Here is a 20,070-nt window from a genome sequence, read left to right as displayed (position 1 = left end):
ATATATATATATATATATATATATATATATATATATATATATATATATATATATATATATATATATATATATATATATATAGCACTGAATTACATTACTAGCTCAGTTTCACCGAAAATATGACTTCGACTATTTCCTCGCAACACTGCAGACAAAAGCGTAAAAAGTCAAAATAATTAGAGAAAACGTAAATAACAAATGATATTAGACCATCTTAATTATTTTTAAACGCTAATATCTGCCCAAAAAGCAATGGGGGAGTATTGTTATCCAATTTTGGATTTGCTTTTATCGGCATGTTCATTTTTGCCACAAAAATATAGCGTCTACCAAAATCCTATTTGGTGAAATTTAGGTAGGCCCTAAAAAAGCCCCTTTGTCATGTTTTGACCCATCTCCGTCAAAGGAACCTCTTACAAAGACATGAATACCATTTATTAACTGCTTATTCTACTTGCCCCCAGACTCCAATTATATTAATCAACAAAATGACATTGTATAGGCAGAAACACAAAATGGGTCCTCTTGATTTAAGTATTAAGCGGGACAGAGCCTTGGGGTTACCCAAGGTATTTTCTCCTTATCTTGGTTCCCAAAACCATTTCAATATTGCTTGCAGGATATATCAAATAGCTACCAATATGTTAAGAAATCCGGATATTCAATATAAAGTATCGAAAAAACTTGGCCAGATAAAAAAAAAAAACTGTACCACTATTGAATACTATAATTAAGATACATGATCTACTAAGAAAAAAAAACAACATTAAAATACCATAAAAACGAGCAAAAATATAAACTAAAATGAACAATTCAACCGCATCTAAATGTTTACACATTTATTAAAAAACAATCAAAATACTTGAAAAAAAAAAACAATCGCTAGAGTATTCTTCATAAATTCGTACTAATGAAAAAAGGGGGGAAAAGTACAAATTTCAAGTTCCTATTTTTTTACAATTGAAACATATACGAGAATATTCGTAAGGAGTACTTATACGATATTTAATACAAATTTCTTATGTTTATGCAATTATTATATTTGAAATGAATCCTTTTATGTTTGTCTACAACAAACTCATTTTGGTTGAATTTACAAACGTTTATAGATTTTAAATTGAACTGTAAATAAATCGAAAAGGGATTCATAAACGTAACAAGGGGGGAATTTTCCAAAAGAGTTGTTTAGTTATTTACTATTTAATGGAAACTGTAAAAATCTAACTAATAATTTTGCTATATAAGATCTCTTTTCCGCTTGCGAGAATTATTTCGTTGGCAAATAAAAGATTTCATTTTCACTAGAACCTTACTGAACACAAATATCCATCACCCCAAAATATACAAGGATCTATGCCAGACCTAGGGAATAAACTAAAACAGATATTAAGTTCAGATTTAAACAGTTTGTTTCTAGTGTACACCATAAAAAACACATCTTATAAATATATTTCAGTTTTTTGACAATCGAAAAGGCCGCTTACGGCTTTTATTGGTCTTGATCAAGTAATATATAGTCAAATATTATTTGATGATTATTCAATTTACTTAGTTATTCTTTTTAAAGAATAGAATAATTAATTCAACTTAATATTAATTCAAAATGATTTTTATTCAACTTATTAATATTCAGCTTATTTTATATTTACTTAATATAAAATTTAAACAAAACTGACTGGACCAAGAAAATATTTAAACATTTATATGAGCCTGATTTATATTTTTAACCCTCCATTCTCATTCAATAACATTCAAAACTATTATAGCTTCAATTGTAAGACATGTTCGTTATAAGACATTAAGATATAAGACATCATTATTCGATATTTTTTTTTTGAGAAATATTAAATTTTCATAGTTTTTCGCAATACTTGACTTTAAATTACAAATTAGAAAAACTAAATTAAAAGCGACGGAAACAAAACCTCAAGACTAAGACCTTTTTTCGCTGATATCCGTTTTTGCTCTGGTATATGTCTTCTTCATAACAATGCAGAAGGTTTCAAAATGAATGTCGATGCGCAGTAATCTTCGGGCTATTTTTGTAGATAGGTACAGTTGATTAAAATCAAAATCGATATCTTAAAGTATTCTCCCATTCTATCACGGCAGACCCATTCTGTTTATTAGACCCTAACTTCCAAATTAATAGAAATTTATAGGTGGCCTTGTCACGACATCTAAACGACACCTATCAAATTTAATATTATCTTTTCAACTAGTTCTAGCCCCCGCCCCGCCCCTGCTGTCTACTTTCTGAAAGACTAAACATTCAAAAAAGTCTTAATGCGTAGGGTTCAAAATAAAAATTTGAGAAAAAAAAATCTGACCTGACCCCCCCCCCCCAGAGAATTGTTCTCTATAACCCAGTCACGACCCCACCCCCCTTATTCAAGATTCTTTAAAGCCAGTTCCGCAAAAATATTTGTTTGAAATTATTTAAAATATATTGCAACATGTTCTTTAATCAATCTATTCGACTTGAGTGACAAACGCTATAGACGTGACTAGCCCTTAAAAAAAAAAAAAAAAAAATTAATCTCATAATTTCAGCTTTGCAAAAATTTAACAATTATTGACACAATTAAGCACTCCCCTCCAAATAAACCTATTATGTACAATTTCCCTCAATTTTTTTCGAACCTAAATGTTGCATCGCAACAATTTGCTTATGCAAGGAAATACGACAAAAATTTACAGTTTTAAATGTCTTTTAAGTCGTATATGGCAACAATAATGAAGCACCATTGTGGAGTCCAAGTTTAATCACACTTTCGATTTTAAGCTACCTTGTGCTTTTCTTTTCACTTTTTATCACCTTCTTTCTGCTTCCCTTCCATTGTTGACACTTGGCCCATTGGATATACCTTGTCCAAATATTTTAATGATTCATTCAGGAAATTCTGAAAGAAAAAGATTAATGAAATAATCAGTCATCCTTAAGGGAAGGTAGAGGGTGATTTTAATCTATCCTGGTGTAGGGGCGTAGGAATCGTCACAGATCTCGGGGGTAGACTTTTATGGGTTTTTTACCAAAAACTAGTTAGAAATAGCTAACCCACTCTGATCATATTGTATTAGAAAAAAGGTTCGCGTCACGAACATCGAATGATTCGCGTCGCGAATATGAGCATCGAAAAGTCGAGGTATTCGGTTCCACGTAGACAGCGTTTTTCCTTTTTAAGATTCGCGTGTTTGTCTTCTAAGATTCTAAATTCACGTCAAATTGTCATACACAAAAAAAATGTCCTCTTGTCCCCAGCCCTAAGAAATAAAACTTAATCTAAAATAAACGGTTAAACTATAACGATCGTGCTGAATCCTCACACCCTCCCCACCGTCAGCTCATACTTCAGTTACATGTCAATTCCAAAACCCTTGACGTATAAAAGAGTAGAGTTTTTCTTACAATGGTATCTTACCCAAAGAAAACTTGATGTAATATAATTCTTGTTCTTAGATGTTCCTGCAGAATATTGCATTTAGCATATTGTAGCTTAATGCCGAAACAAAAGGTATAGAGTGGAACATGCCGTTAACAACTTCATAGCAGACATTGTATAGATGGCAATACTAGTATTCCATACTCCGGGATAGGTATTTCAAAAATAAACATTTTATTCTGCCTACGCAGAAAGAAACCAATCGAAAGCTTACTTCCTTAATTCAAAACGTGTTATATAACACTTTTATGACTTATAATATTAAGAGAAACACGCTTCTCACGCTTGATCGAGTCCGCATTCCTCTATCTTATTAGTGTCAATATAATTGGTTGTTTCTAGTTCTTATTTTGAAATGGGTTAAATCTTTTTTCCGAAAACACAAAAAAGTTGCGATTTTCAACCTTTGACATAGGAATTGTATTTATAGTCTATCTTGATGGCTATATATATTGTACTAATACGTATATATATACATATTATTTTATTTCACAATATTTGCAATAATTACATTACAATATTTATATTTTACAACAAAATTCTAGGCCGAAAATTGATTTTATATTGTCGTTTTTTCTTGTTAAAAATATAAAATAACAATAATCAGTAATATTTTTTATAGATGTCTGGCTTGGGTTTTGAATAAAATTGGAGGAGACACTTACCCTGGGCGCAGAGATTGTAGGGGCGCCAAATTTTAAATAAATAGTCTAACGGTTATAGTCATTTTGCGATTTTATAAATTTTATTTCTATTTAAATAAAGTAGAAGACGCAATTAGCAGAAGTATAAGCAAATTGCATCCGAAAATTTTCCTTTTACCCATATCTTCATCACCAATCCTTGAAGACCGAATTCTATTAATTTCATGTTTTTTTTTAAAGATATTTAGCATTCAAATTTTGCTAATAAATGAAAATCTAAAAAATAAAGAAAAATATATCATGTAGTTATTTATGTACAGTACATATGTACAAAATAATCATTTGTACAAAAACATCTGCACAAAATTCTGGCATTTGCGTTTCGGGATTGCAAAAAAAAGCATTTATTCCTTGAAAAATAAATAATAAGAAACATGAAATATTGAACACAAACAAGCGATTGTTCACTTGAAAGAAACAAAACAATGAAACTACCAATAAAAACTCCCACATAGTAATTATACATTGGCCCCCTATTCAGACTGAGCCCCAAGATTTTTTCAACCCGCCACCTTGACATACAAAGTCATTTATAAGATTAGTGGACACATACAAACATACAAAGCCGAAACAAGTATTCTGATATTACTCAGAATTCCTCTTTCAGGAAGTGACTTGCTAAAAGATAACAAACAAGTATTGGTCAAATAAGGAAACACACTTACTCCTGCCGTTTTCCCGTGCCATTTAATCTAACACTTAGAAAACTATAGGTTCTATGACTATTTTAGCTCTATGGCTATCTACCTTAGTTCTACTGCGCTAGGAACAACGCATGGACGGATAATAGATAGATAGACATATCTATTAAGAAATGAACTAACATCATTTAAATACAATCCTAATAAGGGGGGTTAATACCAGAATTGCCACTCACTCAATTGGACTATCTGTCTTGGCTTTTTCTACAATTAGCCATGATTTGATCCCCACAACAATTCGATTTTAATTCAAAAACTTATTTTTAAAAAAGGCAAATTTTGAAACTGAAGCTTTTTAAATCCAGATTTGTAACACGTATGAGAAAGCTATTAACAAGCTTATCATTCCAATTTCGCGCCTCCGTTTCAGGTACTTGAATAAATAAAAAAAAATAGAAATATAATCTTTTCTTATTTTTATTTTACCTGTATAGCAGTTAAGGCAGCAACGATGGCCGGGCTTCCAAATCCATGTGTAATCAAAGAAAAGTGTGTCAGATGACGTTGTATATTCTGCTCAAGAATGATCTGAGGCCTGGTATTGCACAAAGGAGACCGATCCTGATTCAGGAGGTCCATCAACTCCTTTGTTATTTGCCTAAAATTAAGAAAAATAAAATTAAGAAGAGACGTACGTCAAAACCTCAAAATAGTATTTTTGGTGAATTTAGTGATTTTTTAAGGTGAATCTAGGTAAGAAAAAGTTAAAGGAAATTATTGAATTGAGGGCAAATCGTTTACCACTAGGGGAAAAATTCTTTAAGCATTAGGCAAAGGCAGGATGGGCCTTAATGTTGGTCTATGTGAGATGTTGGTGGGACTGTGGGTCATGTGATGGTTGAGTGTGAAGAACTGAGTGAGTTGCGAAAGGAAGTTTACAGAGTATTTGTTTGATGAAAGATGGCTGCTGAGTTTAGTGAGGGATGAGTGTCTTGTATGCGTTAAAAGGTCAGGAAGATTTTTCAGGCTGTCATTGGAGCATAAAAACAGGTTTTGAAATTTGTGTAATGTTTTTGTTTATGTAGTGTGATTTAGCTGGAATTATATTTTTTAGTTTGTATTGCCAAGACGTAGGGCTTTTAAAGCATTGAAAGTTGTCATTAATATTATTGCTATTGGAAATTGACGAAAATCTAAAATTTTGGGAAGCACGTGCCCGAAAGGCCCGGAGCCTAGAAAGCAAGGTATCCACCTCTCTGCTCTTACCTGAGGGATTTCAATCTTTTCAAAAACAAAGCAAATTTAATTAGTTAAAGGAAGTAACCAGAAAATCTGGTAAGGGGATACAAAATAAAATTACACATGAACTAGTTACCAATTTGCACTTTTTTTCTCTTTTCTTTTTTTTTTCTTTTTTTTTTTCAAGTCAATAGCTGATAGTTGGTAATCCAGCGCTTGATGTACCTCAACTGGTTCGTTGATGTTATTACGAAAATGTACACACTTTGTCATAAGTGTACACGGCAATGCGCCTCTGGACCAGCCTTCGGAACCCCTGAACTTAATCTAATTCATCGGCCCTCGAGTGGCAAGCTGTCAAAATGACATCGGATTGACCTTCTGTCAAATAAAGCTTATCAAAACAAATTCAACAACACCTATAGCTTTTTTAAAGTTCTTCATTTTAAAGAATTCAAAGGAGTCTATGTTTTGTAAACTGTTTAAATCTGAAATATTTCCTATAAAAAAACATTTTACTTTACTTTAATAGCAGAAAGTTATAATTAGATGGATTTCAGATTTTGTTGAAGCAGAAAACGAGGCTTTTCTTGGTTTCAAAAAGTAATTTTTAAAAATTTCGTATTTCAATGAAGTAAAAATTATTTTTATTTTTTTATTTTAGGACAGATTCCAAACCCTAAGAAAATTCTAAACATTAATTGTTTTGACGTCTGTGAAATTAAAGAATCTATTCTGGTTTTTTCTTCTGTTTTCCAAATATTTCGCAAATCTCGGCTGATGTGGAATAGATAGCGTTTATATTCAAAAATTTGTCCCTACCAATGCCACCCTTCGTGGCCTTTTAAGATCAAATTATAATAATTGTTTTTATCAGCTTAATATCCTATATGGTATCTACATGGGGTCCAGAAAAATAAATGAGTTCAGAAACCTTAAGGACGCTGGAGCTTGCTCTGCTCTCTCTATGCGATGGCCGGTATTACAGCAATATCAGAATTAGCACAACCCTTTTGGTTCTAAGTAGAAACGCTGACCATGGTTTGCAAGTTGTCAAAACAGTGTTGTCAAGTGAAAACACAGGTTCAACGTCCGTGGCATGACAACACATTTGTTCGTTTCACTATACATGATAGCAACTACTGTGTATAACGCATTGATTGCTACCACTTTAAATGAAGCTTTTTCTGGGTTGTTACTATAAAATTACATAGAACAAAATTAAATATCCAGAAAGGCACGCAGAGGGAAGCTAAGGGTGCTTCTCTCATCCCTCTCTGCTCAGGATCCTCTTTATTCCTATCACAAAACCGTCTGAAAAAACTCGTCTGAAAACCGTCAGAACTTGTGAAGATGCATGATACATTAAACTCGAAATGCTAGAACCTTAAAACTTTGCATATACAAACGAGAGGGGAGGGGATTGTCCTTTGAGCCAGTCATCCCGCCCGAAAATCCGAATTTCGGAGCTATGCGACTCTCTTCAAATGTCTCTCTTGAAAACGCATGGAATGTTTGAACCTATGGACATGTCTCTTTCCGTCCTTATTTATCTTTTGCCTATAATGATATATTAATGAGACGAAAATGACAATATGAAATTATCCAGGCAACCCTGAAAATCAAATTTGATCTTACAAATTCAGTTAAATTTAATTCTCAAAAATTATTGTTTATAACCACTTCCGCTTAGGTTCACGTATGATAAAGGAAGTAGGTAGTTGTGATGTTTTCACATGCAGAGTGAACGGCAAGAAATTTGTCTGACCTCTTGACCTTGCAATAGGTCTGTGTGGTTAAATCTCTTTCGATCGGGAAGAAACCCGGGATTGTCTGAGAAACAGTCCATAGGAGAGTGATCAGTTCACAAAAAAAAACACCTTTTATTTTAATGTCTTGGCTAAACAGCTAAATCTACAGTATTTTATAAATAGATGTGGTTAGGTAATTTAAGGGGAGAGGCGACGCTTCTAATTTTCAAACCAACAAATCAGTTGCCTTCTCTCTTCTTACTTTTTGTTCTTATAAAAAATTTCAATGTTGGTAGGAGGAGGTAGAGTGGAGGTCTTAAAGGAAGCTGGGAATTTGTTCAAGTAGAAGCAGGCTATATCTGGGGCCAAAGAAAAAGTTGGTCGTTCTTGAATGGGGTGATAAGAGGTCATAAGAAACGATTTAAATGAATTTCAAATCTCACAAGAGGGGGAATATAGAGTTAACCTTTGAAAGGATTGGGAGTGGGGGAGCGTCGACATCCGTATTGGCATCAGACGGCTTGATGCTGCAGTAAGTTGTTAGTTGTAGTAGCCAGCCTGCGAAAGCAATTCAAGGGAAGGGCACATGCTTTTTCAGACATTGCCAAGTCCTGTAATTTTGTTTATTTTTGGTAACATAAAGGAAGGGGAGGGGCAAATGTTTAGTGTAAACCCCTCGGCAGACATTCATTCGGTCATTTATATCTCCTAGGAGGCCCCGTTTTTCTTTTTTCTGTAAACTTTCTTTAACCTTGCAAATTTCTTTCTCCTATTCAGGCAAACGAACTTTTAAGTTTGCCCTGATTCGAAAAATATAGGTTATATCTTATAAAAAAATACAAAGTGTTTAAGTTATATTTGTTATTTGTAAAAAAAAATTATGTGTATCCCAACTATGAAATATTAATATAGAAGAATCAACTGGCCGATTAAAAAAGATGACATGACAATTCCACGGTTCCTTTAAGCAAGAAAGAGAAAAGGAATTCTCAAAGCATTGATGACGTGACAATATCATTGTTACAAAAGAAGCTATAAATTCTTAGAATTTTTTTACAATTCTAATTTAAAACTGAATAAAAAGGCTTAAATGGGGTAATATTGCAAATCATGATCTTTAAAGATAATAAAAAGTAATAATAAATAAAACAAAGAGCTTCCCAAAGCTCTGAGGGGTGACACTAAGACTGGAGCTTAGGATCTGCTAGGACATACGATGAAAGCCAATAACCCTGAGAATATAAATGTACCCCTGACTCGGTGTTTCAAAATATTGGGCTTGAAAATACGCTGCTTTGACGAGTTCCCCACCCCATGCATTTCTGTATGCGTGCTCATGGCTCTCAACCAGCTGCAGTAGTTCTTCAGTATTAGTGTGATTCGGTTAAACGACTTCCAAGATTAAGATACATCCGTAAAACACTTTTCATAACTGTCGTTGTTTTTTTTTTGAATTTTTTTTTTAGAGAATATTTTTTTCGTTGGAATGCGGCCAAAAGTATAAGTTGCGTAAGTTTATCATTTACCGAACACCTCCAAATTTCTCCATATTTTTGTAACTAGAAAAAACTAGATACGAGATACTGGAGATTTTAGGGGGAAACTAAATTCTGACAAATCCCAGACATTTGTACCTGAAACGTCAGATGACCTAAACTTCAGGAACTTTGTTTAAAATATTGTTTTGGCGTATTGTATGAGAAATATTAGAAATTACAACATTCCAAATAATCTTAAGATTTCAGAGAGAGGTTCAAACGGTTCAACTCAGCCCACCTTCAACGTATGACACACATGCGCATAACAAAGCGTAAAAACACTATAAGGGAAAGTTAAACTCTTCCAAAAGTCAATACATTTGATTCTGAAAAATTCTGATCATCTAAGCACCCGGCGTATACTAAAGCACCTATCTCAGCAAATTCTATGGAAAGTGTTAGAACTCAAATGAGCCCTTTTATATAATCAGGAGGTTTTAGGAGGGGGCCTCACCCTCCGGTAAGTACCTGTTTTCCCTATTTTTGACATTCCTGTTAGTGTGTGTGCATATCACACATAAACACAATTAAAAAAAAAACAGAATAAATTCTCACGGCAGAAATATTGCAAACGACATACTTTTACGACTATTTTTATTGAGTAATTACTTGGAACATAATTTACCCAAGAGCTTCAATTATCAAGTTGATAATTGTAATTTAGAACTACTTTTTACAAGCATTTAACGTTGGACATGATTAATATTCTACACATTTACAGAACGCTTCAATTTTTCATGAGTTTCAAACGTAGTTTTAGCGGAGACTTTATAGCATTCATTATAATCTTAAAAGGAAAACAAAGCAGATGGTTGTTAACACAAATTTTTTTACAACTTTTTCCCTTTCCCACTCTACTTCACTCAAGTTGGGTACTTGAATAGATCTTTGATTTTATTTCAAAGTCTCGGCCATACCAAATAATAGCCTCAAAATAATTTGAAATAAAAGATAATTAGGCTTTAAATTAGTGGTACTTTGGCAGTTGTTTCACAGGCCCTTGTAAATCACTCGAAGATCAATTATATAAAACACAAATTTCGTTTTCGTAGTGGCTATAAAGGACATTTATAGTGGGTTGATCCCCCATACTAACAAAATATCGAGTACGCGCCAATTCACCGGTGCGTACTTACGAGGGAGTCGTCATGCCCTTGCCTCATCCGAAAATATTATGATATTTCCGTTTTTATTTTCTTACATTATCCATAAAATTGGCCGTATTTTACCTATTGATTCTTAAAGTTGTACTTCTCCCCCCTCCCTCAATTTGTTTACTTAGCCGGCTAGATCTCAGACAATTTTTAATGCAAAATTATCAGATGAACCTTAGACTCATTAGAATCGTTATGCCATCAAACATGTAGGCACACAACTCACTAATTACTAGAAGAAGGGAACACAAAGAAAAGAGTTCTTGAAAAATAACCACTGCTAAGAACAAAAAAAAAATCAAAATTATGTTTTTTTTTCTTTAATGGCTACGCTAGTTCAAAAGGCGCTATATGACATTTTGGACAAACTGGGGATTATAACCATCCTACAAAGCCAGACAAGTTTAACCAATTGATTGAATCTGTTTTATCGTGTCCTATTTGACTCCCAAAATAACCCGAAGTTTTAATTTTGAATTTCTTTTTCTCAAACGCGGAATCAGATGGAATTTGGCAGAATTAGTTGGATTAATAATTATATAATAATATAAATAAATTTAAATGAATTAAAATTCGCTAGGTTTATATTCATTATAATTCACACATATGATTCACACATATACACATATATAATTCACACATATATATATATATATATATATATATATATATATATATATATATATATATATATATATATATATAGTGAATATGATATGATATTACAAATATAAGATGAGATATTATAGAATAATTAAATAACAATGTCATCAAACGTAAAAAACGGACGTCAGCTTATATGATCTCCTGTAACATTTGCAACGTACTTTCGTAGCATACGTTGCGTAACATACCTCCTTTGAATTACCATAACCGTAACTACCCAAAAATGTTTAAAAAGAGGTCCTGGAATTAAGCCCTCAACCATATTTAAGATCTCATTGCAATCACTGACAAGGCCCTGAAGAGCAGAAAAGTTCACTCAACACTTACTGAATCGAGAAGAATATCTAAGAATACTGTTAATTTATGTCTTTGCTTCTTATGGTGGGGAGGGGGAAGCTCCTGAGAATTGGTCAGGCATGTGTCAAAAGAAGAAAATTAAAAAACCCCGTTGCTGGACGGCCGCTTAAGCACCCTATATCAATGCTTGGCAATTATAGCAACCATAAAAAAAATCACTAATCTTGTTAAGGTTAAATAAGCCATAGAAAAAAGACAAGAAAACTATAAAATTAGAAAATAACATCATATAGATGTCATGAATCTTTGATCTTTAAAATGAGGTCAATATTTAACCATGCCCTTTAGTCTCTCTTGGCTGACATTTGGCGTTTAGAACAACTACTTTTAATTGCTAGGTAGTTACTGATTTGCATATTTTTACGATTTTGAAAACTATTAGAAGGGTCAACAAAAAGTAATTAGAAAAGGACTTTTTCATGTGGTTCACTGTACCCTAAGGCTAAGTTTCTGGTAGAGGACGGTAAATTTCGTTAAATGAAAACCGAACGACGTCGCTGTGTGAATTCTGATTACAAGATCTGATTGAATGCGAAATTCGCTAGTGTTAATAGAAAGTTTGTCGAATAGAAAATACTTCAATGATTAGGGAAGTAAACAGGGGGACGTTTCGCAGAAATATCTGAGCACTTCCTATTAAGATTACCAAATAATTTTTACTGTTATTATTGTTGAACCCTCACACCAAGATTTATTTTTTATTCGCTGGTGACGTGAAACCCGGCCGACGAAGAGAAGTTCTACCACTGTCTAAAACTAGCTTAAGATTATACAGTGCATGAAAAAAATAATCTAAAAAAAGTAGCAATGGTATAAATTTACGAGTTCATAATTTCTTTACAACCTCGATCCGTAAATGAAGCTAACCAAATATTCATTCTCGTAAAGACAATTTTTCCTGTGGGGATGCGAAATTCGGCTGACGAAGCAAAATAATGATTCCTTTTTGAACAAGCTTAAAAGTAAATATCACATGAAAAAAAAAGCAAAAAAATAACAAACTTACTTGGTTGCTAGGATTAAATCTTTACGTCTATAAGTATCAGCTGGATCATTTTGTTGATGTTGTCTACACAAATATTCGGCGACATGTCGAGACGGAAATTCAGTTTCGCAAACATACCCAAAATCTCTTGCAAGGTGAATAGCTTCACCTAAGAAAAGAGGGAAGTGTGACTAAATAAAATACAACCCAATATTCGAGCACAAAAACAAATATATAAATGAGGAATTTTTTTATCGAGATCCACTGTGTCAGCAACATCTGGTTGAGAATCCAGTCACAACTGATAATCAGGATTTAAAAATTGGCGTTCCAATGACCATTGGTTTTGGCGGCCAACCTGGATTCACGAAGACTTTGGCGATAGACTTTATTTTAGATTCATGTTCACTATTCCATTTGTACTTTTAAAAAATTGACCCCCTCTCCTTCGTACATCAAAAAGAAGAAGGTCGAGAAAGTTGTGTAAGGGTTGACTTTCTTTAAAAAGAACTATTTTTTTCAGTTCCATCATCATTTTTCAAATCATTTTCAACAGAATAGCTATCTTATTTATTTTCAACATAAACTAGCTACAGGAAAAGGCTTCAGTTCCGGGGAATTCAAAAGGCGGTAAATATATATATATATAAGGTAAAGGTAAAGGATACGGCATTAGACTTTACAGTCCCTACCAGCGGTGCTGATCTCCGTTTCTTGACCCTTCAGCCAGGAAGTGCAATGGGGGGTTGGGGGCCAACCATCCTGTGCTTTCGCACACCCTTCCTGTTTACCTTCCCCAGATTTCTCCAGGTACCCATTTAAAGCTGGGTCGACTCTGGCTAAGCTTACAGAGTCACGCCACTGACTCCCGTCCCAAACTGAACAATTGGGTACACTGGGATTTGAACCCGCGTCCTTTCAGACAAAGGATCCCAAATCCAGCGCACCAACCGACTCGGCTAGGACGAGTCTAGCCGAATATATATATGTATATACATATATATATATATATATATATATATATATATATATATATATATATATATATATATATATATATATATATATATATATATATATATATATATTCCAACGATTAGCTGTATCGAACGATTAGCTGTATTCTGTGTTTTTCCTTCTTTTTTTGTGGGTTGGGGGTGTATCTAGGTTTAATTGGGAATTTATATTTTATAATATCCTTTAAATGCTGAAATAGCTATTGACATTGAGCTTTTGACATAAAAACATGCTTGTCTTCTCTTAAAGTTTAGATAAAACCCTACCTTGTAGAAATATTTGTCCGTCAAAAGCAATGAAATTGCACCCGAAATATTTTTTTCCAAATTCTTTTCCCACAAAATAGTATTTAGTTGCAACCTCCCATGCATTTACCATTTACACCCCTTACTACACTTGTAATGGCTCATTCCAATTCAGCACTTGTTTCTTCTTCATTTTCTGTGGCACTAATTATAATGACACTTGCACTGGAGAGCAACTGGTAGTAGAATTAGTCACCACCTTTAAAATTATCCAAAGGCCAGCTAATGGAAAATATTGAAAAAATACGCTAAAAACAATAGATAAAAATTGAGAACTACTGTTTTAAGTGTCAAATCTCCCCCTCCTTCCCAAGTAGCATCTATTTCCCACTCCCTATAAGTTTAGTGCGCAGTTATACTCAAGGGCGTATCAAGGATTTCTTTTTGCGGGGGAGGGGGTAAAAACTTCGAAACACATAAAACATGTTACTATGTATTTTGTTACGTTTTTACAAGTCACACAAACATTTTTTTTGGGGGGGGGGATACGACACCCTAACCCCACCCCCTGGATACGCCCTTGCTTATACAAATATTACACTTGTAATAGCTCATAATAAGTTGGCATTTGTTTCTTTTTCGTATTTAGACAGGCTCTAATTATACAAGAACATAACCACTTTTTTATGATTGATTCGCCGTCAGGAGAGAAAGATTACCCGACAGAGGCCGACGAAATTTTTTCACATTTTTTAGTAGCCCGCGAACTGTGCTAAATTAGCTCTAAAAAAGTTTTACACCTTTGGGTAGCAAGTGAATAATAATTTATGCAGGTTTAATTGTCGTTGTAATTACTTTTGCGTAAAAAATATGAAAAGTGATAGGCCTACTAAAAACTGTCGGCTATACTAAAAGCCACTACTCCATTTGTGATGCCAGTTTTTTGCCTTAGGTTGTCACGTGTGAGTTTTTTCCATATTATCCAAGGCTTTTAATCACAACTTTTAATTTAATACAGCATAGTTCAGAAGCTGGGAAAATATTTTTACAATATAGATTTTATTAATAATCAATTAATGAAAACGTTATTAATAAATATCAATATTGATGTTATTATAATAAATATAGATGCTATTATAATAAATATTGATGTTATGGCTTTCCAAATGTATCCTTAGTAATGAAGGCTATTGATGTATTTTTAGTTCTTTACAGGTTGTCGATATCTTCTTTTCTTTGTTTTATCTATTTTTTATGAAATTCAACTCAACAGAAAAGCAGTTTATTTTCAAAAGTTTTGAAGTACTGTATCAGAATAATCAAGAGTATTTATTTATTAATTTATTTTTAATATTCTGGGATTTATCATATCCAGGTAGCTATGGGCATTGGTTGTTTAACGGAGAGATAGGCGCGGTCTCGGGGCAAGGTTTTTTAACAAGATAATTTTTTTAAAGACTATTACAGAGTTTTTATAATGAAGATTTGTTGTACGAATCGTTATTAATTTAGGTTTTTCTGTCCAAAAAAGAAATTATTATCATTTTTATTTTCAAATATGCTGAAAATTACACAGCAATTTTTTTTTTACTGCAATCTGTCATTTTTTAAATTAAAAATATAAGCTTGGGTCAGTCAAAATTCAAGGACCACTCCATGATATGACGATCCTTACTCTCAGTTTTAGTGAAACTAAGCAAACAATCGAAAGGCAAGAATGCGGACCAATTGCAGTAGAACAAAGTGAATACACATTACCTGAAAAACAAATCAACCCTTGTATGGATAAAAAAACATCAATTGAAGTTATGTGATACTATACCAGGTTCGAAAAGATGTCCAAGGGATAATCAGTTTTATTTTTCCTTTTTTGGATATATCAAGAAAAATGGGAGATCAAAACTTCCAAGCAACCGCAGGGAACGATGTGATAAGAAAGTATTAATGATTACCAGCCCTTTTGTTTATAAGAATATCCTCTTCTTTAAGTTACTTAAAAGGAAGTTTTCGATAGTGGCGTGGGTAATGTCAACCTTAAATGGATTTTAAAAAAGCTATATTACTTTTGTTTGAAAGGGTATTGAGACGAAGCAAATATTCAAAGAGAAAATCTTCTTCTTTTTAGACAAACTAAGAAAAGATCAGAGGACAAGAATACAAACCAAGCCCAGACACTGATGTCAATTGTAGAGGGGGTTAAGTTTTTCGTCTAGATCCTTCCCCGAAACTTGGATTTTGAAAAATAACTTTTTTGAGGTATTTTCATTGGGAAATGCATTTTTTGTGTTTTCATTAAAAAATCGAAGAAAAAACAACAAACTGACCCCTAAAATTTGAAAATATATTCCCCCCTCCCCACATGTCCGTGAATTGACGCCACCTGACGACAGAGAAACAATTCAGAGATATATTTTCAATGGTACCAACTCTTTTATGAATTATGTTTTTAAACAATCCTTTTTAAAGTTACTTTCAAAGGATACCAAGTTTTGGACAGTGGCGTGTGGTAAGAAGAGCGATATGCGGTTAGCGAAGGCGGTCATTACGGTTCCGGATTGCTTCCTGCTATTTGCGGTAAAGGTAGTCAACTTTTGTTAGTTGACCGAGCAGAAAAACACGTTCAATGACCCATAAAAAAAAAGATTTTTTCATACACCGCAGACAAGTAGTCACACTCAACAACCTCGTGGTATTTCAAGATTTAGAACATTTTCTTTAAATAAATCACAGGGTAGGAATTCAGAAATAAATCACTGTTGTTTGCATTAGCTAAAATACTTAATGTGGTTTTGTTGTCTATATATCGGGTCTAAATCTATGTCTGTAATTGCCTTCCATCGATCAGAGATCATAAGTTGATGATATTAACTCTGTGGCGTCTTAAGGCAATGAATCTCGGGGCCACATTTTTATTTATTTTTTTTTACAACAAGATTTTGGCACCATCAATCACGATAATACACCGCTAGTCTTGGTGATTGTATTCTATTTAAGTCCTCATGAAGGAGTTTGAAGATGGCTATCAGGCCCAATTCAAGACCTATAACTGCATTTGAGACTTGTTAATGATATAGAACACACACAAGAAGTGAAGTTAGGTTAATCCTGATGAAATAGAACCTTCATATAGCCTTAGTTTATATAATAATTTGTATTAAACATTTCAGTCAGTATATGCTAGAGTTCGTTCTTTATTATAAAACCCCGATAACACACTACCTAGATATATATCTGATTACAAACAGGAAAAAGCCACAGGCTTTTTCTTCTTTGGAATAGTAGGAGACGAACCTCAAAGAATCCGCAGTAAACTAAGTCCAATATGTAAAATGGTTAGTTTTTCTAACGATCGTATTTTGATATAGTCATTGAAGTATAACATTAAGTATTTTAAAATTGTGTGGTTAAAAGCCAGCATGGGGGAATTTTCAGGAATTATTCTGGTTTCAGTTGACAAATCAGATATTTGTTTAAACCATAAAAAAAATTACTGCATTTTATTCAACTATATTTACAAACTTTTTATAATGTTAAAAATCCTATTTTGATTTTCGTATGCAAGATGATTTACTACTACAGTATTGAACAAAAATGCAGTTTTTCGTAAAAAATTTATTTTATTTTAAAGTTAGTTTTGTTAGCTACAAAAGGGTTTCTAAATACATCAATTTCTTTTAAAATGAGCCATTAAACAATTCTCTACGATTTTCCAGTACCAATCTATCTGGGGAGGAAAAAAAAGATGCCATATATACAGAATATCGTGATTGTAGCCATTTTTCTTGTTTTTCAAACCAATATATTTTGTTCGTTCTTCAAGTCAAGGCACGATAAGTTTCCTAAATAGGGGTTTCAGAACAGGCGGTTCTAACAATGTACTTCTTCTTTTGATCTACTATTTTCAGGGGTTATGGGCTATTACGTTTCCAAGTATTGGACATGATCGTCTAATACTAGGTTGCTAACTACCGCTGTAACCCAGATATAATTTTGGTTACATTAGGGGGGAGAGGAGGAAAAGTATTTGGAAAGCCCACCTAACCTAACCCACAGCCCCCTATTGTACAAATATATAGCCCAAATTATACAATATGTTGTATCAGCCGTCTTTGTTACTATGAAACAGGTTTTCTGAGAACTAACCTAAGCGTATTTCTTGAATGTGCTCCGTATTATTAATAAGTACCATGCCTTCTATCAATCAGAAATCAGAAGTTGATAATGGTTCTTTTAAACTACGACTTAAAATTTTTCGCACAACCACAGCTTAAGACATTCTGTTATCTTATGTAAAATTAAGTAGCAAATTTTGTCATAACACGGGGAGTAGTACGCGAGACCTGATCTCTACTTATAATCCGGTGGCATTTATTGATGAGGAATTCCAATTTCCAGAATTTTGATTCTGGAAGACGCTGACAAAATGGCATAAAATATCATTTCCTCCTCCTCCCCCTCTCTGTCTCTTGCTGTCTGAAATAATTGGAGTGTAAAAAAGAGGCTTTATGTGAGGTGTACAAAAATTCAAAGACTTCAGCAAGACGTTGTTAACAGTAGGGCTGAAGACAAAATCAGTTCAAACTCCCTATTCTCTTCCCCTTGTGATTCTTGGCATAATAGTGCTATATCATTAGATAATCGTTATTACTAAAGAAAAAATGTTTTTGTTATACAAAATTAAATTTGTTTACAAAAACAGCTCCAGCAGCCCCAATTCAATCAATGCTTAGGCAGCTAGATTTTTTTTCTGAAAGTTTGGAAAATATATAATTTTGTTTTCAAAGAAGTATTCTCTTGTATTATTATAAGAACATCTACCCTTCAACCATTAAAAATCCCCCCCCCCCCTAAGACAACTTTTAGGTACAACCTGTTAACAAACTATTATACTAATACAAATACAAACAAACTAATACAAACTAATACAAATATAAAAAAAAATATAAAAATAGTACAAACTAATACTAATACAAACTAATACAAACCTATTAACTTTCACAACCAAAGAAATAAACCTTTGTTCATCTTCAGATACAAGAAGTCACCTATATCAAGTACGAAAAGTCATTTTGGGCCATCATTTAAATAAAATATGAAGATTATCCTATTAAATATAACCATTTAAAGAGAATTAACTATATCACGCCATTTTCTCATTCCGTTTTGTTGATCCCAGACTAGTCCGTAACAGCTTCGAATTGTACTTAATTACCCGTCATAAAGAAAATAGCATCAGGTGGGCATGTAATATCCGGTGGCCCATGGTTGCTAAATTAGACAGGACCTGTGACCTTTAATGTCGTTTAACATTCACGGCGAACGCAGCTTAATCTATCCAGCTGCGTAAATCTTCGCGCTTCTGGTATACAAGCTCTGCTTTTTCTTCTTTAATTTAACGTAGAGAAAACAATAACGATATGACCAAATCAGGGTCACGACTGGGTCTCAGGAATTGGTTAGAGCAGGGGGTGGCACCTTGGTCGTACCCAGGGGGTTTTAACACCCACTTAAAATTTATTTCAGACACGTAAAAATGTAAAAAATGCATATATACAAATTTTTAATGTGTTTTTGTAAGTTTTTGTGCCCCTCCCCCCCCAAAAAAAAATTAACTACGGCCCTGATGGTATACTGTCTCCAGTTTGTAAAAAAAAAAAAATCAAATAAAACTCTTTTACAGTATATAAACATCCTGTAACCTTTCAAAGTTCCAAGGACAGTAACAACGAATTCTGAGTTGATTAAGTGGACTCTTAAGCAGCCATATATTTTTTTTTTTAACGAGGAAAATCGGCAACTGAATTTTTAATGAAAAAAACCTCTATATACAGCTATTCATTTTTGGCAGTAACAGGAGCCAAAAAAAGCGCGAAATTCAGCAAATATAAGCTAAGAAATTCAAAAAGTTGAAAAGAAATTTTAATGAAGACATAAAAAAAGTTTTTTAAAATCTAGGAGAGGGCGATTTTTTCCAAAAGAAATACACAAGAAAATCCAAAATCTAGGGTTTTTAGGGATTTTAATTTTTTCCAGAAACATAGGATTCCTAATTTCCCAATCTGAAAATAAGATTAGGAAATTGACAAAAACTGACGCATAGTCTTTTGAATTACCGTTGCGGAAGTCGCATCAATAAATCACAATTAGGACAAAAGTCAATAACCAAAAAATATGATCTTACAATAAGCAAAACCCATTTATTAGATACATAAAATACCGTTATCATTTCACGCTTGTAATTTCTACGTCAACTACTACTGACGTCATAACAAAAAATTCTATACTTTTAAATGACCTCAAATTATGTTCTGTTAGATACTCACACGGCTT

At 33.2% G+C, this 20,070-nt stretch overlaps 1 protein-coding gene across 6 annotated transcripts in view; it reads right to left on the bottom strand.

The window, feature by feature from the left end:
* Positions 1-87: 87 nt before the first annotated feature.
* The window catches only part of LOC136033985 (transcription factor AP-2-epsilon-like), a 168,162-nt gene continuing 148,179 nt past the window's right edge, over positions 88-20,070 (bottom strand). For 2 of the 6 annotated variants that reach the window (XM_065715019.1, XM_065715022.1), the window contains exons 8-10: positions 12,500-12,647; positions 5,275-5,446; positions 88-2,903 (exon numbers count right to left, since the gene is read on the bottom strand). In XM_065715019.1, the coding sequence (XP_065571091.1) occupies positions 2,805-2,903; positions 5,275-5,446; positions 12,500-12,647 (419 nt within the window). In that variant the 3' untranslated portion in view covers positions 88-2,804. The remainder of the gene's footprint in view (positions 2,904-5,274; positions 5,447-12,499; positions 12,648-20,070) is intronic. The other 4 variants (XM_065715023.1, XM_065715021.1, XM_065715020.1 and 1 more) reach the window with 3 other exon arrangements.

The sequence above is a fragment of the Artemia franciscana genome, chromosome 12 (assembly GCF_032884065.1).
Source record: "Artemia franciscana chromosome 12, ASM3288406v1, whole genome shotgun sequence".
In the NCBI taxonomy this organism is placed as follows: domain Eukaryota; kingdom Metazoa; phylum Arthropoda; class Branchiopoda; order Anostraca; family Artemiidae; genus Artemia; species Artemia franciscana.
Note: the sequence above shows the minus strand (reverse complement) of the source record. Positions and strands in the feature narration are given on the sequence as shown.